This window comes from Chroicocephalus ridibundus, chromosome 9 (assembly GCF_963924245.1).
Source record: "Chroicocephalus ridibundus chromosome 9, bChrRid1.1, whole genome shotgun sequence".
NCBI classification, from domain to species: domain Eukaryota; kingdom Metazoa; phylum Chordata; class Aves; order Charadriiformes; family Laridae; genus Chroicocephalus; species Chroicocephalus ridibundus.
Window position 1 is genome coordinate 22,627,939 of NC_086292.1, and position 25,986 is coordinate 22,653,924.

The 25,986-nt window shown below is 44.1% G+C and overlaps 2 protein-coding genes across 13 annotated transcripts in view; both read right to left on the bottom strand.

Moving 5' to 3' along the window:
• TAF1 (TATA-box binding protein associated factor 1) overlaps positions 1-11,496 on the bottom strand; it is a 34,408-nt gene extending 22,912 nt beyond the window's left edge. For 3 of the 5 annotated variants that reach the window (XM_063345607.1, XM_063345606.1, XM_063345608.1), the window contains exons 1-13: positions 11,345-11,496; positions 11,087-11,204; positions 10,369-10,485; positions 9,262-9,381; positions 8,584-8,825; positions 6,401-6,619; positions 5,746-5,967; positions 5,357-5,558; positions 3,590-3,706; positions 3,022-3,189; positions 1,278-1,405; positions 1,052-1,159; positions 52-225 (exon numbers count right to left, since the gene is read on the bottom strand). In XM_063345607.1, coding sequence (XP_063201677.1) covers positions 52-225; positions 1,052-1,159; positions 1,278-1,405; positions 3,022-3,189; positions 3,590-3,706; positions 5,357-5,558; positions 5,746-5,967; positions 6,401-6,619; positions 8,584-8,825; positions 9,262-9,381; positions 10,369-10,485; positions 11,087-11,204; positions 11,345-11,470 — 2,061 coding nt within the window. In that variant the 5' untranslated portion in view covers positions 11,471-11,496. The other 2 variants (XM_063345609.1, XM_063345610.1) reach the window with 2 other exon arrangements.
• A 126-nt stretch (positions 11,497-11,622) lies between these two features.
• Positions 11,623-25,943, bottom strand: LOC134520612 (rho-related GTP-binding protein RhoG-like). Of its 8 annotated transcripts, XM_063346241.1 has the most exons (5): positions 25,277-25,389; positions 22,880-22,960; positions 21,689-21,744; positions 17,734-17,799; positions 11,623-15,969 (listed from the first exon to the last, which is right to left on the bottom strand). In XM_063346241.1, exon 5 carries the CDS (start codon positions 15,946-15,948, stop codon positions 15,373-15,375), a length of 576 nt encoding a protein of 191 aa, XP_063202311.1. In that variant the 5' UTR covers positions 15,949-15,969; positions 17,734-17,799; positions 21,689-21,744; positions 22,880-22,960; positions 25,277-25,389; the 3' UTR covers positions 11,623-15,372. The 8 variants fall into 8 exon arrangements, with proteins under 8 accessions (XP_063202311.1, XP_063202310.1, XP_063202312.1 ...); XM_063346240.1 differs by lacking the exon at positions 17,734-17,799; XM_063346242.1 differs by lacking the exons at positions 17,734-17,799; positions 21,689-21,744.
• Between the last annotated feature and the right edge of the window lie 43 nt (positions 25,944-25,986).

Here is a 25,986-nt window from a genome sequence, read left to right on the forward strand (position 1 = left end):
TGTGCAAACGGAGCCACAGCAGACATCAGATACAGAGAAAAATTACTGTACCTTGGCTTTCTTTTTTATGTGCTTCAGCAGAGGTTGCACAGCATGGGGGCCTGGTTGGGACAAGGCACCAAAAGAGTATTTCTTCAGGGGAGGCCGGTGAAATTGTCGGAGCTTCATAGGACCCATATGGGTGGGAAAGAACGGCTGGCGAAGTTCCACTGCTGGGATTGAGTGCTAACACAGGAACAAATGCGTGTTAAGAAGGACACGTATCATCTCAAAACCAAGATCACCCTCCTATCCTGCTAACCCTTACACAACAGAACCTAGTAATATTTTTAGGTCTGCTAGCAGTGATACTAGTGCACTGAAATTCACTTGTTATCATACATGTTGCCTTTTGAAAGTGCGTAGATCCATATATAGATCTTTCCTTTCTGTACAGAGACAACTTTAATTGTACTATTTCAAATGATACCCAATGAGAGGATTTTTTTACTAACTAGGAGCATGCAAAGCCATTATCCCTATCAGTGGGAGAGAAGCGCATTTGGAATTAACATAAATTTTTCCCATTACAGAAGAGGCTGGAATCAGAGGATGTTTTAGAGAGGTCACTGAATACCACAATGAAGGAAGAAAAAAATATCACCTCTTCAACCAAGGCTAGTGAGCAGTAGTTCAAATTGATCATTATCTAAATTATTTTTATAATATCCAGATTAAAACACACACTAGTAGCAGAAAGTACAGCCTCACCTTTTGACTATCTGCACCACCTTCCCCCCTCCCACTGCTGCTTCAGAAAGCGACACCAAACAAAAGCAGGGCAAGTATGATACAGCAAGATTCAGCACCTAAACTTCAATTTGATGGGGCAATCACAAAAATTTAGTTCAAACTCCTTTCTAATCATTTTAATTAAACAACATTAAAAATCTCTCTCATGAGCACTTAACTGACCTGCTGTAATCCAAATTCTGTTTTTCTACGAATCCTAAATCATACTTTCTGCTAGAAACCTCCCAAGACAGTCTATAGGCAACACTACTGTAACTACCTGAATGATGTTGCCTCCAAAGGTTCCTCGAAGTCCCTGCTGTTTGGGGTAGTAAAACTCGTCATTGGAGAGGTTCCAGGGATCCTTCACTTCTGGCTGAGACATGTTCTAATTCAATTTGAAACACAGAGAGAGAGGTGTCAGAAAAAAACCAAAAACCCAACCACTAAAAATCACTCCTTTTCATGTCATTCCCAAACTGCAAGGTGCTAAAGCTTATGCTGACCTGCTGTGGTTCTTCCTTGATGACGCCTGTTTTTCCCAAAAGGATTCGACTCTTCTTCAGAGAAGATTCTTTCTTGTTCTCCTTGGATGGAGAGTTCAACGTCATTTCTTCCTTTTCATCAGGAATTTCTAAAAGCACAAGCAATCACACTGTAGGGCACTTGTCCTAGGGTTCCCTTTTCAGCACCGCAACCTCCTACTGAGCTACAGCTTGGTCCAGACATTTTAGCCTTTTTATTCAGTTTCTGGGATGACTGTCCTCCTTCTACACTCCTCGCCCTTTTCTTCCATACAGGTTAATATGAAACAAGCTCAACAAACACAGAAAAGCTCCATGCTTAAATCTCTACCTTACCTTCTTCAGCAGCAAGTACATTTGAGTGGGAGGAGGGCAACTGCAGGGATTGCTTGGGGTATCCACCGTCAACACAAAATTTACTAAAAATCTAATTGATGAAAGTACAAGAAATGGCACCTGTTCTGCCAAAGCTGTTCTAAAGAGCTGAGAGTTAAGGCAACAGGAGTGCCAATGCTGCTTCTGAACTACATGTCTTAATAATCTTTTTCTTTTCCACATGTATACAACACAAAAGTGAGTCTGAATCCAAAGACAACATGTACCTGCACCCAGAAGGGATTCCTGAAAAATTCCAGGAAAGTAGTATGAATTTTAGAAGTTAACAGTTTGTGAAGCATGCATTCTCCAAATAAGATTTTCGTGTGAGAAGCAGAGCCTAGTGACATGGGCTTGGTAAATGCCGTATCAACTTAATACACAGATCTTATGTCACTCTATATAAAATAAGAATGGGTTTGTAGTAATGACCTTTGTCGCTATGTATACAAACATCTGCAATTTTGTGGTCTATTTCAGACTTGGAAAGAAAATACTGCGAGTCTCTTTGTCTTTACTTTAACCAAGCTCAAATTCAGAGTGATTTTCAAAGTTGCTGGCTAATATGAAAACGTTCCAATCAATATATATAGAAATTCTTATAACTGACCCACTTTCCTGAGGAAGGAAATGCAATCCAGGTCGTACAAAAGTGTAGCAAGCTATGCCCATCCTTAAATCACATAAGGCTGCTTAAAGATTACCAACACATAGATCTAAGACAAAGTGGTGGGTTTAGTGGTCCATATAGGACAAAAATCTCTCCAGCTTGTAGGAATGTAAGCAGGAAGTACAGTCAAGCCAAACCGAGTAAAGCAAAGCAAACACTGAGTAAGTTTGTAGCAGCAGCAAAAATGCTGACAGGTCTTATGCAAAGTCATTGCTCCCATGTGCCATTACAATAGCCTGAAAGAGGCTTAAGGAATCTGCTTCTTCAGGCTTTGAAAGCGAGCCATGCTGAGAATGGCATGGGCCAGTCTGTGGTTTACTTGTATACCTTCCCTCTTCAAATCAATATGCCTGCAAGTAAAATTAAGACAGTTGCTTCTAAAACACACCAAAAGTCAGATTAATTATGTTAAATTTAAGTTTCAGGGCATTAATTTTTACTCTCATGTTACTGCTTTTAACTTGGGAGCTGAAAGTATATTAGCGTTGACGCCTTCTGCTTAGGCCTTTGATTAGGCAAATTATGATAATTAGGCAAATTATCTTCAAAAGCCAGAACAAAGAAAGACCGTAAGTATTGCCCCAGTCCATTTATTCCATTACAGTGTGACTATAAATCCTTGCTTCCATTTCCACTTGTCTTTTCCCATTTGAGTCAAATTTCTGGATGCCATAAACATACCTAGAATTATGTTTTCATCGTTTGGATCAAGTGTTAAGACAGGGGGATCCAAATAGGTTTCCATGGCCTGATCATCCCAGATGATATTGTCTTCCCAACGGCCATATACTAACTCTTCATTATCAATTGGGAAAATAGAGTACCAGGGCTTGTCTTCATCCAGGGAAACTGCAACAATCATAAGGTAGAATCCTTAAGAGTTTTATACACTATCTTGACAGAAAAACATTTCAGAGCTCATCCCCATATCTTATTCCCTCAGTCTTCCCCATCTTTCAGGGCTTTCTGAGGCAGGACCTCTAAAAGGCAAAAGAAAATTCATCTTGGAAGCAAAGTGGAAGCAGAGCCCCAAGTCTCAGCTTTACCAACGCTTAGAGATTTTGCTCCACTGAAACACAGAGAACCTCCAAGAATGAAACAGGGCCTCTAGCTGGTTTTAGAGCAAACAAGTATCGCTTTTATCTACACCTTGCTGCCAAAAAAGGACCCTGCTATTACACAGAACACAAGTCTATACAGAAACGTGTCATACACCTATTCATAGGCCAAAGACTGACGTCCTCATTACCTTGCTGTTCTGGGGCCTGCTTTTCTTTGCCCTTCGCTATACCTAGGACTCCTGCTACATTTGGCTTCTGCGCTAGTGGAATTGGTGGATTGAGCAAAGAGCCACTGCGGTTCAAACCTAGAGAAAAGGAAAACAGAAGTAAGGTTAGCTTGAGTGGGAGGGTTAGGGAGCACTGCATTGCCTTAAATCAGAACTTGGGGGTCGCATGGAGAGTGATTCCCAGCCTGAACCAGGATGGGCCTACTGCTCATATCACGAAGAGTGTCATGTGTCATTAGCATGGGTAAGACTTACGAAAACACATTCGCTCACAGCTTACTGCTGGAGTCTGCAGCATCTTCAAAGTTACGTTTGGCTTGCTCTGCATATGCTGCATGACAACGCATAAGGTACATTTCTATGTGGTCCCTATAAAAGTGAGCAGACAGTTGCTGTTGACAAAACGCTTGGTCTGGCCTCCAGCAGCTTCCTGTCTTATGCCAAAGTGTCACAGAAAAAAGGATGGCCAAGCAGACCTCAAGGAATAGTTCTGTGGAGGCAGCTTCTCCCAGGGCAGCCCAACTCACCTATGCTCACATGTCACTTGTGTCACTTCAGCTAATGCTTCTGGAAGATGTAAAACCCAACACATGTGAACAGACCAACCATGTTTAACTTGTTACTGTAGTTTTTGATGGGACCCAAACACAGCAAGCCCACGTCTGGATAGCTCAGGCACAACCGTGCTGAAAGCAAAATTGTTATAAAAAGCTATCTCCAACGCATCTACCCAACTACTCAGAGCGTCTTGTACTCATAGCTGAGCAATAAAGGATTGCCAATAGTACCCAGTAAAGACCGGACATTCCCATTAGTCTTTCCTTGCAGAAGCAGGATAACATATAACAGATGATAAACTCTCATTCTACACAAGCAATTTAAATTCAAAATGCATCTGTGTCTAAGAGAAAAGTCTGAGTCTTCTAAGAATTGTTACTTCCTATCTAGAAAAAGCAGAAGACCATTATTAGTTCAGGAGAAACTTCAGAAGACACTTACAAAATACTTTCAATTAAAAAAAAAAAACAAACATATAAAGAAAATTCCATTGGCCTATAAACCACAGACATCTTAAGTCTAGCACTGCTTGATACTAATCATAGAATGGTTTGAGCTGCAAGGGACCAAGCCCCTGCGCTGGGCAGGGACACCTCCCACCAGACCAGGCTGCTCAAAGCCTCATCCAGCCTGGCCTTGAACACCTCCAGGGATGGGGCAGCCACAGCTTCTCTGGGCAACCAGGGGCTCACCACCCTCACAGCAAAGAATTTCTTCCTGATATCTAATCTAAATCTCCCCTCTTCCAGCTTAAAACCGTTCCCCCTCGTCCTATGGCTTCCCTCCCTGTTCCAGAGTCCCTCCCCAGCTTTCCTGTAACTCCCTTTAGGTACTGAATGCTACTATAACTGAAAAACAGGCTGAACCCCCCCAGCTCTCTCAGCCTGTCTTCACAGGAGCGGTGCTCCAGCCCTCTCCATCTTTGTAGATGCATTGATGCATCTGGTATTCCACATGGAGAGAAGAAAGCAAGAGTTGGTATTTTCTTTAACAGAAGGGACCTACTCTGTTTTTGGGAAGAAAATAAAAGTGTCAGAATTCTGAGCAGAGCTGTGATTTTGCCAAAAAAGATCCCCTGACGGGAAAAATTATGTTCTGTACTTGAGACGAAAGCATGCAATGAGTCAGCTCAACTACAGCAACTACAATTCATATCAGACCTTTGATTACCTTGTTGGGCATTGTAGGCAGTGGCATTTCTAGTCATGCTGGATGGCAGCCAGCCTGCCAAACTTGCCCGCTGTGTCTTAGTCCCTTTGTGCTTGACATCTTCTCCATTCCAGATAACATCATCCTCCCATTGGAGCTGTGTCACCATAAGGAAGTGCTCATCAGCTAGCAGATCATCCTTCTCATCCATCAACCCTGCATCCTGGAAGGAAAGAATAGTCAATGCAGGACTTCAAGCAACTTCTATACTTTCAAACTAAAGGAGGAAATTGAAAGTCTCATTTTGCGTGGTGCACAACCACACACCGGCCCATCACTGAGCTCTCATAGTGCAACAATCCCCAGTGCCACACACATCTCCACACTTTCCCCCACAGTTCCCCTCTCACCCCCTCATCTGTGTGTCCTTTAACCTCCTGCTCCTCCTTCTTCTCTTTCAGCTTGAAACCGTAATCAAATCCACTGCCATCTTCAGGGATCCCCAGCATATCATACCAGAGCTGTGCTGGGCCATAGCGCCATTCTGCCACTTTAGGCTTTGTATCTGTCACTTTGTCTATATCACCAGTTGACTGGGAAAATTTCGATTCCACAGGTGCCATCATGGTAATCTGAAGCACAGCAAAGGAGGGAATGGTTACACCGACGGCCTATCTAAGTGTCAGCAAGAGGTTTCTTCCTTCCAAGTTTCCCAGTTATTCTCGGAGGAGAAAAGTATTTCCAAGAAGTGCTTTTCCATACTTACTAGCTGTATTAAGAATGTTCTGCAATTAGACTTCCAAGAACACAGATTTCTTCTTGACACAAAGAGGATAAGCTGTCCTATTGGTTCTGTACCATGGATGCAGCCTTTTCAGTAAGAAGCAATCACCTGAAATCACTGACTAGTATCTGGAGAAGAGCTTCTGCACAGCTGGAATACAAGCCAACCGTGTCCTCCAGCTTTATTTTGGAGGAAAAGCTCTTTACTCTAAGAGTCGCAGTCCAATCCACTACTACCCCCAGTGCTAGCTGGCGACCCTCTCTAAGTCTCAGATATCCCACCTCATCATCTGAAAGGCACTGCTCAGGAGGGGGAGGAGCAGCAAACTCATATTCCCAAGGAGATTTTCCTTCCATTCCACTCTCAACTACAACTTCACCCTCCTGTATCTGCACTTCTTGTGCCAACTCCCGATGTTTCTTCTTGCGTTTCCTACGGGCACTACGCCAAACCGATGGAACGTTCTTTCCAGGGCCAAAGAGACGCAGGAAACGCAGCACCTAGAATAGGAAAAAGAAACAACAGGGTCAGAGAAAAGAAAATACTGTGGAATGCTTGTCTGTCTGTCCCTCACTTGAAAAGCAGTAATAAAAGACAGCACTCTGAAATCCAGAAGCTTGGCCTGTACTACAATCCCAAACCCTGATGTAATCAACAATCTCTTGGTTACATTTGGGAAAAAGTTTCTGATCCATCTGTTTGAAGGATACTTCCTTTTCAGAAAGATTTATTCTTAATTTCAAACATAAAGAAACTCAACAAAGGGATGAAAGACTGCCTTTACATATTGGGCATGTTGTAAGACACCACCTGGAAATAATTATTTTCATTTTGAACAGTCCATAACCTTCAGACAGACACATGGAGATCAAAGAAGAGTTGATAAAATTATCAGCAAAGGAGACAAAGCTAGAAGACAGTTATATAAAGCAGAGGTTTCTTAAGCAACCAGATAAAATACCACGGTCCAGAAATAATACGCTCATTTTTATTTCCATCATAATGTAGTTCCCCTATATGCATACTGCATACCTCCAAAACCCGCACTAATGACAATGACAAACGTTCTCTTCTGTTTCTTCTACAATTACATCCTATTAATGTTCCCTGTTAACCTGTTACGCTGATCCCCAAAAGAAGTAATGTTTATACGACCACTCTGTCCATCTCTGCCCACATACATGTTTTCCATCTTCCCCAAACTCCCCCACATTACTTCTGAACCCTTTGTCCAGTTGCAATGACCTTTCACCAAGGCAAGGGTCTCAGACATAGTCAAGCTGCTAACAGTTTAATGAAACACAAAGTCTGCTTCTCCGCATGCTATTTTAGGTGGTTTCATCAAGAAAAACAGTGCTACGTTAAAAGGCCCATTCTCAGACATCAAACAGTCCTCATAGCCAAATCTACAGGACTTCAGGCTTTGCCAGCTCTAGATCTCATGAATTAATTACTGAAAAGTGCTCAGCATTAACAGTTTGCACTGATTTCTGCAGCCACCGGGCACGTTCAACACAGATCCAGTCCCTGACAATACATGTTGAGCATCAAAGACATGAGCACACCAACTGATACAAAATGCAGTAACACGGGAAACACCAAACGTGCAAAAGCCACAAGAGCATCCAGAAGGCTAACTTCTGAGCTAAAACTTCACCTAGATTTCTAATAGACAGAGGTTAGCCACATCATTAAGCATGACATTTAATTATGCAAATTGCTCAGCTCCTTACATAAAGCCTGTGATGGAGGCACACATAAGATCAAGTTATCCGGGCTTACAACCATCTGTTTGGCAACTATAAACTCATCTTTATTCTCCTTCCCCTCCCACATTTCCTCCCCTCTAAACAGCTTTAAAACTCCCAAAATAATTATTGAAATACATTGACTACATTTGCTATTTCAGAGCATGTAGGAAAGTATTGTAATGAATCCACTTTGCACAAAACACAATCCTTCTTTCAACCAACTTGTTATTGAGCTAATTTCTGATGCATGCTCAGAGCAGTTTTGAGGGAGGATTAAGTGAAGGATACAGATCACAAATTGTTGCAGGAAGAGCACGCCAAGTTCAGGACAGGATGAAAGGAGGAGCACATATTTGCCAGAAAAGCCAGAAAGCAGACCGATAGCATTATGTTATTTAATCATCTGGCAAAAGTATTCTCTGCTACCTCAGAACATCAAATCGACAAGCCTGTGCTATGGTCTCACAGAACAGCAAAACATTATTTCACACCCTGATTTATATGAAGCTTTTCAAGAGGCTCCTGCAAATGGCAGGAAAAGCATTACACATTAAGCAGTCTGGAAACAGCAGCACAGAGAAACTAAAAGAAGTCTTGAGGTGAGCAAGAACATCGATGCGATTGCTTACTACATACCCTGAATACTATACAATTCATATTTAGAGGGCTTACATGATACAGTTTCTGTCCCTTCCACATATCTCTTACGATACCTTGCCTGGTCGAAATTCCGGGAAGAGCTCTGTAACACTTGGCAACTGTTTGGTAGCATCTCGCTGCATGATTCCTGCAAGAGGAAGTGTGAGTTTGCCTTCCTTGGATTCTGCCTGCCTGGCTTCTTGAGGTCCCATCTCTGACTCAGAATCAGAGCTGCTGCTGAAATCCACCTTGTCGGAGGCAGCAGAGGAAGGAGCAATGATGGAGGGCAAAATGATACCGTCTCCATCTTCAGATACTACAATAGAACAAGCACCTTATAAACAAACAGGTTTCCTCCCTGTCCCCTAGTACAACCCCATAATGCCACATCTGCTATTTATACCAATTTATGCAAAAATTAAGCCTCTGCAGGTGTTATGAGTACCATTCTGGTTTAACCTTTCATTTTATCCTAAGCGTTCCAGGTGAATTTCCCAGCCACAACTGAGAGGATGAGATAAAAAAGCAGTTTCATCGTCAATGACAGTATTTTAACAATCACTGGAAATATAATATTTCACCCTACATTTCAGACAATCCTATAACATTGCATATCACCCACCTTCAGATGCAGTCTGCAGGCTGAATTTTGACGATGCGTGGTGCTTGCCGCAGAATGAACTGCTACACAGCAGTGCGTGCTTCCTTCAGACATTCATATTGCCAGAGAGAAGAAGAAAGTCCTCACTCACCGGTGGCAGCTGCATCCTTCTCATCTTCTTTCTTTCCGGGTACTGGAGGTGGTGGTGGCGGCGGCATCAACTTGGAATCAATATCCTCACAGTCGGCATCGTAATCATCCTCATCTTCATCTAACCAATCAGGAGACAAGACTACGTGTTAAGCAGGCAATAAAAGGGAACCTGGCACCCTTCTCATTTATACTACCTCATAACCATCCCAGCCTGATGAGAAGACCACGTCTTTGCATTAGTAAGGAGACCATTCTCCATTTTTTAACTAGATGCAAAAGTCTTACAAGTTCGGCTTCCTGCGCAAACTCATTTGCAAGACTGAAATTTAAGGAAGAAGGGAAAAAGGCAAGCTGTCAGAAAAATGACTGAAGTACCTTAAAAAAAAAGAAGTATGTATTTTCTGCTATCACTTATTCACACTTTGCAGAGCAAATAAAGCTGCTAAAGTAAGAAAAACGTGGTTAAAAAGCCCAGGTCACCTTCACATCCCACTAACCACAATATGTCAACAGAAACGTTAAGTGTAAGGCAGCTTTAAGGAATATGCAAAAATTTAGCATTTGCACTAGCAGCTACCAAAAGGGAAAAGCTGCATGGTTTTGAAAATAGTTGTAGACCAGAGATCCCTGGGACTGACAAAAGAACCAAAGTGTCTTCTGCAGAAAGTAATTTCAGAAGAATTCAAGGGTAAAACAGTAGAGAGATATTAAAGTTGAAGTGACTCCCTAAGGGATCAGGGCCTTATCTCTGTCTTTGAGTAGGTCAAAGCAGCACCTGGCCTCCTGCTTAGCCCTCTTCTCCTAAGAACACAGCTTAAAGAAATATGAGCAGATATAGGGTATTCTCTGCAGGGGATCCCAGAGCAAAAGGAGGATCCTGGTTTCTCTTCTGAGCATAGTTTAACTCCAATGAGGAACTAATTCCTTAAAAAAGGAAGATACCAAGCAGTGGCTTCATCCAGTGAACACAGTTTCACAAAAGCTTATATTGGGTTCTGGAAACAAGGACTGAAAAGACACAACGTCACCCGTATAAGAGACTGTCAAGGCCCATTACCCCACAACGCCTTCTACAGCCAGAGCTCCAACACTAACCCCCATTTACCTGGTCTTCGAGCTGGCTGCAGGCTGCCCATTGCCTGCTTATACCTGCGGCTCTCATCTTCTGCCACTTCGTTAATATCTGAATAATCAACAGCATCTTCTGTGCTCTTAACCCAGCCTACGAAGAAAAGCAACCTAGTCACACAAAACTTTATCCTAATATATATTACTAACTTCAGACTTCACTATCATAGGAATCCTTTCCTAAGCTTCCTTTCCTTAGAGAAACCAAAACATCTAATTAACATCTCCCATTGGAATATTCCCCCCCTCATTCCAACCAAAAGCTCCAAGAGTCCTGGTTTCCCCTAAAAATTGGTAAGTAACCAACTTTAGCACAAGGAACACCTTTCGCTTACTCACTGAAACTGTTCCACAAGCTCAGAAATAAAAAAACAGAAGGGACATAATAATACTGTACGCTAAACAAGCTTGTTTAACACAGGGGAAAGACAGAATAAACTTATTTATGCGGGAGGAGAAACAAATAAAAAAGAAAACTAACAAAAAACTGAAGAGAACAAGTACAAGAGCAACCGGGAAATAACATTGGATTCACTCTGGCAAGAAGGAGAAGGCAAAGCCAGAGGACCTCCGACCAGGTAACATCATGATATTCCTTGCAGCCCCTGATGACGTGGGTGCGTTCCTTCCTCTCCGGGGAGAGCTCTGATCCCACATCCCTCTGGCCTGGAGCTACAGGAACCCCAGTGCCTAACCTTCCTCGTCCAGGTGGACCCCGTCGGCCTCGGGGCTCTCCTCCTCGCTGGCGGTGATCTCGGTGATCAGGTTGCCCAGTCCCAGCACACCCAACCCGGCCAGGTGCTTCTTGGATTCCTGGGGAGACCAGAGCCACGTCCCAGACGGGAGGCTGCGGCCGGGCCGAGCCCTAAGCCCGCCTGCGGGGCCCCGGCCCGAAGCCTGCCCCGCCGACCCCCGGGCCGCGGCGGCGCCTCCCCGTTCCGACACAGCCCTACCTTGTCGAGGACGCTATCCCCCTCCAACTGCCCCGCCTCGTTGATGTTGCCGAAGAGGAACCCGGCCAGCGAGAAGGGCTCGGCGCGGCCGCCCTCCGCCTCCTCCTCGCTCTCCGAGTCCGACATCGCGGCGGCGGCGCGGAAGCGGAAGAGCCAACCCGGAAGCGGAAGCGCGGCCCAGCCGCCGGCTGAGGGAGCCCAGCCCACAGCGCCCCCGCGCGGCTCCGTCCCCCCACCCCCCTTCCCGCCCCTCCCCAGGAAGCGCGGAGGCTCCGGCCTTCACCGAAAACTCGTTTATTGCAGGTCAGAAAAAGGGGGTCTGACTTTCCACAGGAAAGAACGAAGGTTAGAACGCGCGCGTTACAAACAGCGGGGTGAGTTATTATGAGTCAGAGAGATGAGGAAAGGTTTATTACAATTAAATTCCACTTAATTTAAAAAAAAAAATCCTTTAAAACCATTAGCCATAATACAAATTCTTTTATAGTATAAAAATCAAGTTGCCAGTGTATGTATCAGTACCACACTGAAGAGCCGGGAGTCGGGACCCCCAGCTCCCCCCACGCTGGGAGACGGGGCAGGCTCCTCACATTTAACATTTCATAGACAGAGCTACAGCCATGAACCAGAGAAGGCACTTCCACATCTAAGCACGCCTTGTAACATCCTTTGGACACAGAATTCCTGAATTCCTGCTGAGCTCCCTGCAGATGGCTTCAATTATATTTGGGGGGGGGGGGGGGGGAAGAACCACCATTGAAGTACTCCAGAAATCATTCACAAACTGAAAGATTAAAATCGGTCTCTCCATAGAGGTCTCTTTTGTGAATTAAGACATACACACTGTGTTTCTATTCGGTAACAAACTGAAGGATCTGGAACAGTTCGGGAAACCCAGACAGCTTAACCTGGGTTTTCTGGTCTCCCAAAACCAGACAAAATCCAGCCCTGGGATTGTGTGAAGTCTGTATTTGTTACCTGCCCACGCAAAGGTGTGGGAGGAAGGGAATGGATTGTAGACTGAAGCACTGGATTTCCTTACAATAAAATGCACCAAGAATTGTAGGGTGGGGAAGGAGGGAAGATCACACACTGAGAATGCCCACTGAAGGGAAAAGCTCGTCGGATCCATGTGCTCCTGAAGTTCATTCCTGTGAAAAGCAGAGGAAACCAGCTGGCAGGACTTTTGCTCCTCGCAGAAAGCAACAGAAATAGAAGGCACCTAAATGACTATTAACGAGGTACTCCAAAGTCAGTCAGAAGTTTTTGACAGTGTTCAAAGTCCACTTTCTGCTCATTTTCATCGTTATCATGTTGTTCTCCTCAGTACTGTTGTGCAATCCATTTGTTAAGTAATCTACATTGGGATAAAAGTGTTCTAGCATAATGTAATAAATTCAAATAAACTGATTAAGTAGTTGAATTTTATCTCGCCATACTCCCTTCCAGTTAAGACCAGGATGGCTGCTCTGTTAGCCTACAGAAATGGGTGGGGGGTGTGCAATAATACTCGCTCACAGGATTTCTTCTCCACAAAATTACTGTAATCCAGTTGGGAATAACCACAAAAGATGCAGAACTAAAAGATTTCAGTATGTAAAAAAGTAAAAACTTTTAAAAACAGTAGTAGCTTCAGTACAAAATTGCAAATATACGTAGCAAAACAAGAGGTGCCTGTTGTTGAAATTAAAAGTCTGTTTAAGAGCAGTTCAAATGTATCACAAACTTTTTGAAGTACATCTCTGAATGAAGCAAAGATTATGGGCTTGCACCAGGGTAACTAGACAGTTGATTTGTGCCTGACCAACATTAAAAAAACCCAAAACAAACAAACATGTGCACTGGCTTAAATAAATACATTTTAAACATGATAAACTATTTACTCAGTTACTGAAATTTACCTACAGAAAATAATCTTGAATTACAAGGCACGGAGTTAATAGCTGTCTGCAAGTCAAGCCCATATTAAAGGCCTACTGCTAAAGTAAAGGCAGAAGATGGCGAGTAGAGAGTTTACCTCACTGAAATACTCCTAGACCCTCCCAGCGCAGGGCACCGAGGCAGGAGCCACATCTGGAACAGTACTTCTATGAGTGCCAAAGACGCAAAGACACTCCAGGCAACGGCACTTGGTGAAGAAAAATATGCGGAGTCTCTAAGCTTCTGCAAACATCACGCATACGGGTGTTTTGGCGTTGTCTGCAATCAGGCAATGTTTGGAACTTGGTGTTGGTTCACTAGCCACATATACCAGTATTTGGACTAACTGCAGTTTATAATCTACAGGTTGCAGTTTGCTAAAGCAGTACCAGCATGAGCATACCTCAGCTATACAAAAATTGCAGTTAGTGTCAGCATCAGTTACACCAGCTGAAGGAAGGCACATCCTCTTCAAAGAGGGGAATTAGGGCACAAATATGAATGTTTCTACCCACAATATCACCTAAAGCAAGGTCAAATTAACACAATATCCCTAATAACCCTGTTGATGTATTTTCTATTATCTTACTAAAACTACTCTCTTTTCTGTCCAGGGTAGACACCAGTACAGTTATGCATGTGTGGGAATCACAAGAAAGTAAGTTCTGCATTACCAGTTGAGGCTGCATCGGGACAAAGACAGCACTGTCAACTTCAGACAACAAAGCCCAGTCCAGCACCACTGGTTTCACACAAAGTATCTTTGAAGCATGCTGCTTTCAGACCACCAAGCTGTAAGGTTACGTCTAGGGAAGGTTTCATGCGCTCACTCCTCAGCTGGTCCCGAATCACACAAAAAGAACAGTGCACAACCTGAAAATAAAAGCCTGCTGCCACTCACTAGAGCCGCTAAAGAAAGTTAAAAAGTACGTAAATAGAACTTCATTTAAAAGTTTATAGTAACTGATCACTTAGTAGAGAGGAGAAAACTGCCCAGGTAAACCTATCCAGCAACTCGCTAACCATTACACATTTAACTGAAACCATCAGTGAGTTGCCAGGAAGAAACAAGAGTTCAGGGTTCCTGTAACTAGAACCTCCAAATTTTCTGTCAGTGTTCTCCCAGAAAAACAACAAAGGAATTTGCCGTAAAAATCTCAGGTGGTGGCCCCAATAACGTTAAGAAGCGAAGCCATGAATTCCTCAAGAGCAAATGGGCTGCTATCAAGTCTCTGAGATTCATCAGAGGAATCGCACTGAAAATCTCGGTTTCAGAAGTGTCATCCCAACTACCTCAGTCAGTCCGAGAAGGTAACTGTTAACTTTACTCTCGGGGTGCAAAGTCTCTTTGGAGAGCAAAATAAAAACTCAGTTTAGAAGATTATGGAAAACTTGCATCTAAACTACTCTTCTGTCTCTCCAACAGTAAGAAAATCACTCATTTGAGTGATTCGTCATTATCCTAAGTTCCTTTCATTAGGAGAAATCAGCTCCTGCTTTTAATAAAATCATTGCAGGTGTTCCCTGGGTCTTGCTCATTGCATTAAACATGCCTTATCCTAACTCTTCATATAAATGATCACAGTTCACTGTAAGGCGAATCTCAGTAATATTTCAGGCATTTTTGCATGTAAACAAATTGTTTTCAAGCTTTAAATTGACAAATTAAAACAACTGGACAGCCAGGCTTCTGTTTGTAAAACCATTCAATCAGTAAATAAGGGATGGGAAAAGCTGCAGCTACGCTTAAAGCAAAGTTATCAGAATTTGTGCTTTTCAGCAAATCTGGCTATCTAGTAAAGAAGTCTGGCTTCAAAGAAGTCCCTTCTTTTATTTCCCTACACTAAATTAGGACAGAAGCCAAGTGATCCCCAGAGAAGCTGGAGACTGGAACTTTAGAAATAAAGTAGATATTTGACCTCTCAGTTGGAAAAAAATCTGTTCTGTTTCTGTTTCCCTGAAGCAATAAGACTGCAAGAATATTCGTTGCATAAACCATTTCTGCTTAGAGCTGTTAGTGCAAGATGCAAATCTTCAGTTTAACTCATTAAAAAGCCCTCCAAGATTCTAGTCAATATTCAACTTCAAACATCCATCACCCGAGGTAACTACAATAAGACACATTTTCTTGTGTTCTTCTTTGTCACAGGATACAGAACTGCACGAACAGCTTCAGCAAATACGTCCCGAACACCCTCCTGATTCAATGCCGAGCACTCCAAATATTTGACTGCTCCAATTTGTTTAGCCAGCGAAGTCCCCTGCTGCGGCGTAGTGGGAGCCAAGCTTTGCTCTTTCAACTTTTTAACTGTTTCCAGGTCATTTCTCAAGTCTCTCTTCGTGCCCACTAAAAGAATGGGAACATTTGGACAGTGGTGAGAAACTTCAGGATGCCATTTGTGCCTCACATTTGCATAGGAAGAGGGGCTACCAATGGAGAAGCAGATGACAAATACGTTGGTTTGAGGATACGAGAGCGTGCGCAGGCGGTCATACTCCTCCTGGCCTGCAGTGTCCCAGAGATTCAGGCTAACTGTCCGGCCATCAACAGTCATCTGGGCACTGTAGTTGTCAAACACAGTAGGGATGTACTCTTCTGGGAAAGCGTTGGTGGTATAGCTGATGAGAAGACAAGTTTTTCCCACAGCACCATCTCCAACAACTACGCACTTTATAGTCTGCATTCTTTATCCAGAAACAGAGTCCTGCACAAAGCAAGAAAAAAAAGTTAGGGAAAGAACACTCCATTATAGTTATTTTAAAGATAAGCTTTAACAAGTGTTTTTAATATTGCTAACAATTTCTTATCACAGCTAGACACACTCAGAAGCCATTATGAAGAGCTCACAGGCTAGAAAGACAGTAGCGAAATGGAGACGCAATAAGTTGAGTGACAACTGGCTGCATTCCAACCACATAAGCACAAGTTAGCTAAATTCCCACAGTCTTGCCTTACGGCCAGACAGTTTCCCACAGGCAAAGGGACAAGTCCTTAGAGGTACCTGCAAGTGGAAAGGGATCATGACCTCAGGCCTAGTAAAAGATACTCTGTCATTTGTAGGTTCACACACGCGCACCTCTGTACACACACACACCCCCTCCAAGATTCACCTCTCTTGTCTACATAGTCTACTGCCTAAACAGTTTACCACAAAGGAAGGTCTAAAAACCATGTAATAAACCAAGATGGCCATTGCTGGGCTGCACTGCACTGCTATAATACTATTTACTATTATAATTCATTCAACTCAGGATCAAATCAGACTTTAAGAAACTGCATTATGTAGAGGACATCAGATAAAAGGTTCAGGAAGTAGCACACAGAAGAAAAGCTATTCTTTGAAATATAACTAGCGATAGTACCCAGATTAGAATACATAAAGAATTTTCCTAGAGAAGCCAAGAACAGATTATTCTCACTAATCAGTGACAGAACAAGCAGAACTTAATAGGCTTCAGCTACAATAAAGAAAGCTTATGCTGAGAATTAGAAAAATACGTGTTGTAAAAAAAAAAATCAGCAACCAAACAGCCTTCCTAGGCAGACTGGGTAATTGTTAGAGGAGGTATTTGACACTTAAAGGCTCCCCTGTCCCTTTCCTGGTAGGTGAACAGTAGGTTTGATAATCAAATGGATATAGCCTAAAACTCAACTAATTCTAAACTACCATCACATGAACGGCAGGAACTTTGAAAATAGCACAGAGCAACTACAAGTAGCATTTGTTGTACATTTATTATATGCTGGAGCTTCCACTGCTAGCCTGGAACAAGAAGGAACTTGCATCTGCCTTCTCACCCAAATGCCTTTGAGGTACTATCAGTAATACTTGCAACCAGCAGCAAACACGCCGATTCAAACAGAAGAGACAAATAGTGGGAGGAACTATATTGCATATTCCAGAAAGATCACAGCTCCAACACCATCAAAATAGCAAAGGGAACACATGAAAACTTGCAATAGTGAAGTACTTACTAAAGTCATGAAACCCCCTCCCTCCAACTTCCTCTTCAAGACCATCCAAACAAATCAACAACTCATTACCATTTAAGTCTCAGCTTTGTCCTTTTTTGACAAAGTCTTTATCTGTATCCACGTACTGCTCTCTTCCCACTGGAAGCACAAATTATTCTTCTGTCCAAAGTGAAGTAGACTACCTTAAACTGTTGCACAAAGCTGCAACAGGCAACTTGAGTGGTATCGACCATGATCACTAACTACAACATACAGTGCTTAGAGGAATATCAATGTATGTACACAAACACTATTGAAAACCAATCAGTGGTGGGAAGCAATGCAGAAACCTAGCTCCAGAAAGACATTGGAGGGGAAGAATATGTCCAGCTATGTCCCAGCAGGATACTGGAGGGGAAAAATATGGAGGAAAACAAGCAGGAGGAAGATGCAGAAGCAATTTTTCCCTTCTTTAAAATGGCAGGAATTACATTTCTAAAACAACATGAATCACCTGACATGAGATCTGGCAGGTACTTTTGAGCTTTGGCAGAAAAGCATACATGTCAGTTTCATCATACTGAAAAAAAAATAAAAAAAATCAGTCATCAAGGCTCCCATCAAATGTAGAGATGTGTATGCAACTGCACATTGTAAAGGTAATCACCAACATGAAGAACAGCGCTGAGCAGCAGAAGCTGACAGCAGGACTACCTATATTATTCCAGAACAGTTGCACCAAGATTTTCATTTAACAGGGCTGGGGTGGGGAGGGGAATGAAAAAGAAAAGATATAGGTAATTTCTGTCAAATTAGAGGCTTAGAAACATTTCTTGCACTTTGCAAACCCTGAAGTTGAAACCCCTTTTAATATAAAATTTCTTAAAACACTAAAAATTAAACATTTTTAGCATTATATTATTCACAGAGGTTGAACACTCTTACTAGCAGCCTACAATACAACATAACTTTTCTGAACACAAAGGATCTAAGTGCTACAAGCAAACAGTGACAGAAAAGCAGATATATTTTAATGCCATGACACTGTTCTACCTTAAGATGCAACCGTAACTCACCATCCTAGTCTCTACTGCTGCTCTCCCTTTAGGGCAGATCACTACCTGCTTTGAGACACTGCCATGCTCTCTCCAGCAGCAAGGCTGCCTTCAGACGTTGCCAAATCCCGCTGCCCCTTCCCACCCAGGCAGCAAGCCACCTCCTCAGCCGGGACCACACACTGAAAAACAGCGAGGAGTTGCTTCATCCAGTTTACCAAGTAATACCACAACCGCGTTGGTACAACCAAACCAGTGGCAGCATATAGTGGCAATGAATCAGAGGGAGGAACACCACACACATCTGCCAAAGTATCACTGGACTGCAGAACAGAGAGCAGGTTTTAAAGCTTATTCCTGCATTTTCTTCAAACCACTGAAGTACTAGAAGATGCTGTGCCAGAAACCTTAGTGATAACCAACAATTCCAGAGCAAAAGTTTTTTTACAATTGAACTATCTATGTGACTGGCCACTATTTTGACCAGCCAATAACAAGTGACATCACACAGATGGCAGAACTAAGTCAGTTAGATACATGCAATAAACACTCAACTGCAGCAACAAAAGTCTCGTGGAGAACGCGATACACAAGGCCTTTTATATGCCCAGTTCCTAGTTGCTAAAATAAACAAAAAGCAAAGACTTGGAAACAGATCTCTCTTTAAAACGCAAATCACGAGCTTCCCCAAGGGCTCACACCTCAATGCATTCCTGTCCAGAGCTTTTCACAGGAACACAGGGTATCCCAGAATTGCACCCCTACCCGCCCACACCAAGCACTGATATCTGGAGGGTCATCACACCGATAACATAAGACAATAGAGGCAGTTTAATATATTGGTAAACTATAAAGCCACCATCAGCAGCTAAAATAGCTTGATTCAGCCCGATTTAAAATTTCCAATGAAAGTGTTACCCAAAGATTATTTTTTGGGGCTTTATTTAAGAGGTCATTATAGCTTTCCAATCAGAGAACAGTAGTAAGGTAACAAAAAACCCTGAACAGGAATACTCTTTCACAGCATTAGTATCTTGCATTACCCGACTAAGACCTGGATTTTAGAAGAGCAACATTTGCAATAGGAAATAACTCCATGCAAACATGTCAAAGCATCAGGTTAAGTATGAACTACACAAATACAATTAAAGAGCTTGTAGGCTTTTAAGTATGCTTCCCTGCAGGGCACCTTTAAAGTAGGTTGTCTTATCTGAAAGGAATCACATGTGGCACATGCAATACAGAAAAACAAACATACACCAGGATACAAGTGATTTAGTACTGAAACACAAAATTTAGATAAATTAATAAAAAAAAAAAAAAGAGTAGAAAGAAGCTCCTACACTCCAGAAACCTGTATGTTGTGAACAGGTGTAGCTTAGTTAAAGATCTACATATGGAAGACAAAAGTTCTTTAATTTAAGCCACAACCGAGGAAACATTACCTCCATCAGGCCTTTTCTATTAAATCCACATATCATATCACTTTGTTCAAAATGTATAAAGTCTCTGTTTATTTTTTTCTTGTAAACAATTTGCCTAGCAATAAACCTCTCATAAGATAGCAAGAAGCTGGGGTTCAAATTTGCATGGAAAATTCTTTTTATTTCTCAAGCACCCTTGAACTTGGCACTGCATGCTATTTGAACACATGCTGAAAAAAAACCCCATACTCCAAAAACAAAGTTACTAACAAACATTACCAAAAGCAGGAAATTGTTTTAGGGTTGTTTGGGGGTTTTTTTGGTGAGCTTCAAAAGAATTTTTGGGGATAACTTTAGAGAGGAAAAACTCCACGTACAAACAGTAACAAGAACTGAAAAAGAAAAATACAGATTAACACGCCAACACATCAAAAACAAGATTTAGAATTTAGAAACAGAAAGCTCGGCACAAGATTCAAAGCCAAGTTTAAAGGTTACTCGGCAAGAGAAAGGAGCGAATAGAAAGTCCAAAGTAGTGAAAGGCGATTCGAGTTGCTTAGTCCTGCCAGAGAAAGGACTTTCACTACAATTAAGGTGGAAGATCACCAGAACATGAAGAGTTGTAGCAGTTACAGCAGAGTGTGAATAATGTTCAAAGAATTAAAAGAACACCCAAGCCTACAACCGCACAAAGAAGTGCTCTGCAAAAATACGCAGATGAGAGTTGTTTCTATCTTGTCCATCAGTGCTTTTGAATTAGAAAACTGGCATTCCTATTTGGGCTAATTTCCTTCTCAGAAGATGCTGCAAAGTCTGCCTTTGCTGCCTGCACACCTGGAACTTCCTTTGGAATGTGCAAGATTTCAATTGACATGTCGAGACATTGTCTGGAGAGCTGCTCCCCTTCTGACCTAATTACATATTTTCTGGTATCATTAACATGGACAGCTTGCTCTCCTGTAACCCGGCCGGACATTTGCTAGGGAAATTCACTATTGGGATTCCACTCCCCTTCTCCACAAAGCTGTGATAAGTGAAATCACAGAATAACTTCACGTTACACCAAAAATTTTCGTGGCAGAGAAAAAAAACTTCTAAATAGTCCCTTTAATACTTCTGAAGGAAAGCTCCCTGCCTGCTGAGAGAAGGGAGAAAACAGTGACAGAAAACAGAGAGGAAACGTGAAACTAAATTCTTCTGGGGCTTTCTAGATGTATGCTTTTTATACTTCCTGCACTTCGAAAAATTCTTGGCAGAAGAACTACTTCTTAGCAGGATATGTCTCTGCCCTTGCTATGTTAACACCAGATACCTCTTCATTAGGTCGATTTTAGTTTTTTTATTGCTCACTGGTAACCTCATTTTCACAGAGTGTGTCAGGTCTTCCGTACATTGCTTTCCATTTGGACAGGGCCCCATTTTGGCCAAAAGTGAGCAGAAAACGCACTCAGAGTTCAGCCAAAATCACCTGTACTGAGCTATGTCATTCTGTTCAGTCACCACCTTTGATCAATCCCTCCCTGCTGTGAAGGCTCAGAAGTTTGATACTGCTTTATCAGGAGTAAGCAGAAGCAGAAGTTAAGAAATCTAAATTACTTAATTGCTCATCTTTCAGTAACAAAAATTACATCAGAGATGATTCACTCCGTCCGCCTGATACATGAAGTCAGGTGGAAACTTTCAACAATGAATTGGGTAGATAAGGCAGTTCAAAGTATATCCTACCATCCTCGCCCATGCAAAGGAGTTAAAAAGATTTTTCATGTGTGCAGCTTAGCCACCAGACCTGAGAGGGAAGAGAAACGGGCTCTCAGCAATTTAATCAAGACTGTGTTACTATTCCACAACAGCTCAGCTTACTTGCCATTGTTTTAGGCAAGCGCCAAATGAATGGAAAAGTGCCAGACTTTTAGAATGCATGCCAAGAAAGGGTAAAAAAAGTTAAATAGGAGACCTCATCCCTAATACCCTTCAGCAATGAATGACCTACTTGGACTTCTCAGTGCCTTTCAAAGTTTTCACACCGCTTTCTGTCCTGCCATTTACCTGCAAGAGAAACAAAACACACAGCAACAGCCTGAGTGGCAGCGGCCGGGAAATAACAAGTAAGCCAAATTTCAGCAGCGCAGCAGGAACTGTGCAGTCCACAGCCCAGAGCTCCACGTGAACAGCAGAATCAAGGAAGCTTGATTTCTGCAGAGCTCTGCCTGGAGGTTCAGCTCCCATGCGCATATTACTGATTCCTAACAAGAGTGCAACTCTCACCAGTTGTTCCCTCAGTGCGAATGCTAAAAATGCCTTACCCCTTTTGGCACAAAAAGTTGTTTCAAAGAAACAAAAGAAACCACCCAAACCCTTTCATATAATGTTTTCAAAACCTCTACCCCTGTGAAATCAGGCTGAAATGGTCTGTCGATTTAAAGATTAATTTTTTTGCAAGGATGAGACACACATAAGCTCTACCATGTAAGCGGTATTTCTTAGGGAACCACAGTGAAAACAAAGTGGTCCGCATGAGGTATTTGGGCACTTCGACCACATAAATCTCAGTGCATCAACGTTCTTACTACAGGCACTCGCACTCCAAATTTTATAGGAGTAACAATATTAACAACCAAATATCAAATGACCTTAAATTCTATGAATCCAAGATTATGTTTATTGGATAATAAATATTTCCAGAGGGCATCAGAAGCAAGCTCTTGAACCAGCTGCACAGCTGTGAAATAACATTACACCAAGGTGCAGATGCACAGTCATACCGGAACTAAAAACGAGGACTTCAGTAGATAGCTGAATCCCCAGTATATGAATGGGACACATATCCTGCCATAATCAAAAGCTGCTGTGTATTAAACTCCACTTTCCTACCGCAGCTACATGCGGACATGGATTTGTCAAGATGAATACCCTTCATGACTTACTTGAACACAAGCGACCCTTACGTGCTCTGAGGGTGAGCACAGTAAAGGTGTAAGACTGTAAAGTAAAGTAAAGCTGGGACTCCAAGGTTCTGTGCCCGGATCCACTACGCACCTCCTGGGTGATACAAGCAACTTGCGGAGCTCCCAGGTATCACAGTCAGTTTGTAAGAAATGAATAGCATATATCCTTCCCACCTTTTATAGATTCTGGCAAGGCCTTATTTGTTACTGTTGGTTGAAAGAAAAAGAGAGAGTACCTCAGACATGAAGTTCTGTGAAGAGGTGCATTAAGCACATTGCAGGATGAATGATAAATCCAGTTAAAGCATCCCTGATTCCTATTTGAGGTGGAAAAAAAACCTGTTAGTCTGTTTTCCTATCATCTTTTGTCACCTGGCACTTATTGGCACTCTAAACGCTCTTTATTTTTAAGGAAGGTTCTAACAAAGCCACTGTTGTATGTGAAGGGTAATGTGTATGCCAGGAAAATCTAAGCTTCATCCTTGATAAAAAAGCCCACACACGCTTTTCATTCTCTTTGACTTCTTGTCCTCCACCCCCAAATTTCACTGGGGCGGTTAAAAAAAAAAAAATCCCAAAAAAACCCCCACAAACAAACCACCAAACAAAAAATACACTTGGTCAACCAATAACAGTTTTCAAAAGTGTCTTTAAATAGTTTTGATATGATTAAGACAAGGGTTAAAGCATACACTCAGTGTGGATTGTATCATGGCTTGTGTGCTACAGTATCGCCATATTTGCCAGTCTCTCTTGCATTAAGTACTGCAGTCCTAAAAAGCGAGCAGAAGTTACCAGCGATGAGTAGTCTCTCAGCAGCCTATCAGATTTATGCATGCAGGCATAGGAAAGTAAAGTAAAAGGTAAGAAATACTCCTTTTAAAGGTATGGATTTTTACATGATACCAAACCATTTGGACTCCAAAAGAATCACAGCCTCATCATGTAAGCAAATTAAACTGCATATTCAGTTTCCTCCTGCTAATTGCAAACCTCATAGTCATTGTTTTTCCAAGATCTCTGTAAAGTTCCTTCTAAGAATAATATCTAAAAGCATCTCTTTTTTTTTATGGAAATAGTAAGCTAAAATGCCAAATACGTCTCATAAGCTTAAGTTCCCTATAGAAAAACTCACGTGCAGCTGAACACTGACAAACTGGCCAAACAGAGCCTTCATGCTATGCGTGTTACATTTGACACAGAAGAGAACATAAGCTTTTTAAAAAGCTGGCACAAGGAGCTCTGCACTCCAGCGCAGGACACATGTTGCAAGCACAGGGTACGCATAGAGAACAGAAGCATTTAAAGGGTTTTTTTATAACTCAGAATAAATACCATGTTAATCACAAGTGTTTATAGAGTAAACAGATGCCAACTATTCATTGGTTCTTTCAAAAAAAAAACCCAAAAAACAAAGGGTCATCAAATTAAATCAGGAAGAGGGAGGGTCAGAACAAATAAAAGGTAGTATTGCTTCTCAGGGTTTGATGTTAAGCTAGGAATGCCTCAATACAGGATGCTACAAATACTGAAAGTTTATAGGACTCGAGAACAGTTAAACTTATGGAAGAGAGCTCCGTAGCAGCTGTTAAATGAGACAATACCTGCGATTCCTGAAACCCCTCAATACGCAGAATAATTTAGGTCACTACCTTGCTCCCTTCTTCCTCAGACAACAATTTGCCAGTTTTTAGAGAACAGATCAGATACAACTACTCTTACTTATCCCCGTAAAGTAAAATCCACCCTCAGCATTGAAACAAGAGACCTTTCGTAAAGGCGAACTCACCCTGTGCCAACCTTTCATTCTATCCGCTGGGAGCAGAGGTCGCCTCGAGTTTGTCACGGTTCTCCTGATGCGGATTAGCATCAGCCTGACTTTAGAACAGCCCAGCCCCAACCTTGGGACGCCCCGGGGGAGGGAAGAGCCGGACCTGCCCGCGGGGCCATTCCCGCTTCCTGAACATCCCCGAGACCGAAACACGACCAGACAAAAGCCTATTCCAAAATATTCTCCTCCTGCTGCGCCTCCAGCACCTCCGAGCCCCTGGTGAGCACACTCACCTCCACAAACACCGCCGAGAGCAGAAGCCGGGACCCGCATCCCACCTCCCGCAGCCTCCGGGAACGAGGAAAACCACATGCCCCGCGGCCGGGAGGTCGATTACCTGGCTACTGCCAAGCTCGCCCTTCCCTCCTACGGAGCCGACCGCGACCCCGGCGGGGCAGGTGCCGAGAAGCCGCGGGCAGCGCCCCAACAGCCTCCCCCAGGAGCAGACGGCGACCGCCGCAGCTCCTAGGCCCGGCGCCGTCCCCGGGCCGCCGCCCCGCTGACAGCCCGGGTGGCGGCGGCCGGACGCGGAGGATCTTCCTCCCTAGCGCGCCGCCCGCCCCGGCATCCGCCCGGCCGCGACGCTGAGGAGAAACACCCGCAGGGTGCCCCGGGGCCCGCGGAGGCCGCTCCCCCGCCGCCGGGAGGGCTTCACCTCACGGCCCCTCAGGGCCCGCCGCGGGACGGGACGGGACGGGCCGCGCCGCCGCACACGGGAAGCCCGGGGGAAAGGGAGGGGAGCCCGGGAGGGGTGGGAGTCCGGGGGAAGGGGGGGATCGCCGCTCTCCCGCCTTGCGCTCACCTCGCCGCCTGCTGCTGCTCCTGCTCCCGGGGCGGCCGCAGCCCCTCGACCGGGCCGCGTCCCGCCGTGCCCTGCCGCGCGCACGCGCCCCGTGCCCGCCGCGCGCAGGCGCCCTCTAGCCCCGCCGCCGCCGCCCTCGGAGGGCCCGCCAGGGGGCGCGCCCGCCGCCGGACTGCGCGGCCCCTCCCGCGCCCGGGTCGGCGCCCGGGTGTCTTCCTACGCGCCGCCCTCCGCCCCCTGCCCGGCGCTGGGAGGCGAAACCCCCGCAGGGTACCTCGCCTCCGCGTTTCCCGTCGCTTGGTCGGTGCCGATCCCTCGCACACGGGCGGTTTCACGCCTTTGCGGAGGAGGACGTCGAGTCCCCGCTGGAGCCGCAGGCAGCGATGACGTTTCCCCCGTGCCCGCCGTCGCCATTTCCCTCCCTTCCCGGGTCCCGCCGACCCCTCCCGAGCCCGGCGCCCTTTCCCCGCCGCTGAGGGAGCGAGGCGGCGCGGGGGAGGTTAGGCACAGCTCACCCTGCGGCAGCGGGGCTCGGCAGCCCCGACAAGTGCCGGGGTCCGGCAGAACGGCGCCATGAGACCTGAGGAGACCAGGCGGGGGCTGCCCACGGTGCAGCCGAGGGGGCTCCTCACATAGTGCTGCCCCAGCCAGGCACGGGAGAGGGGGAGACGGATGGCAGGGCTCAGCCCACTGATGTTCCGTAAGGGCCT

Coding starts and splice junctions, on each gene's coding strand:
- LOC134520612 (XM_063346243.1), bottom strand. CDS start 15,948: ATGCAGACTATAAAGTGCGTAGTTGTTGGAGATGGTGCTGTGGGAAAA.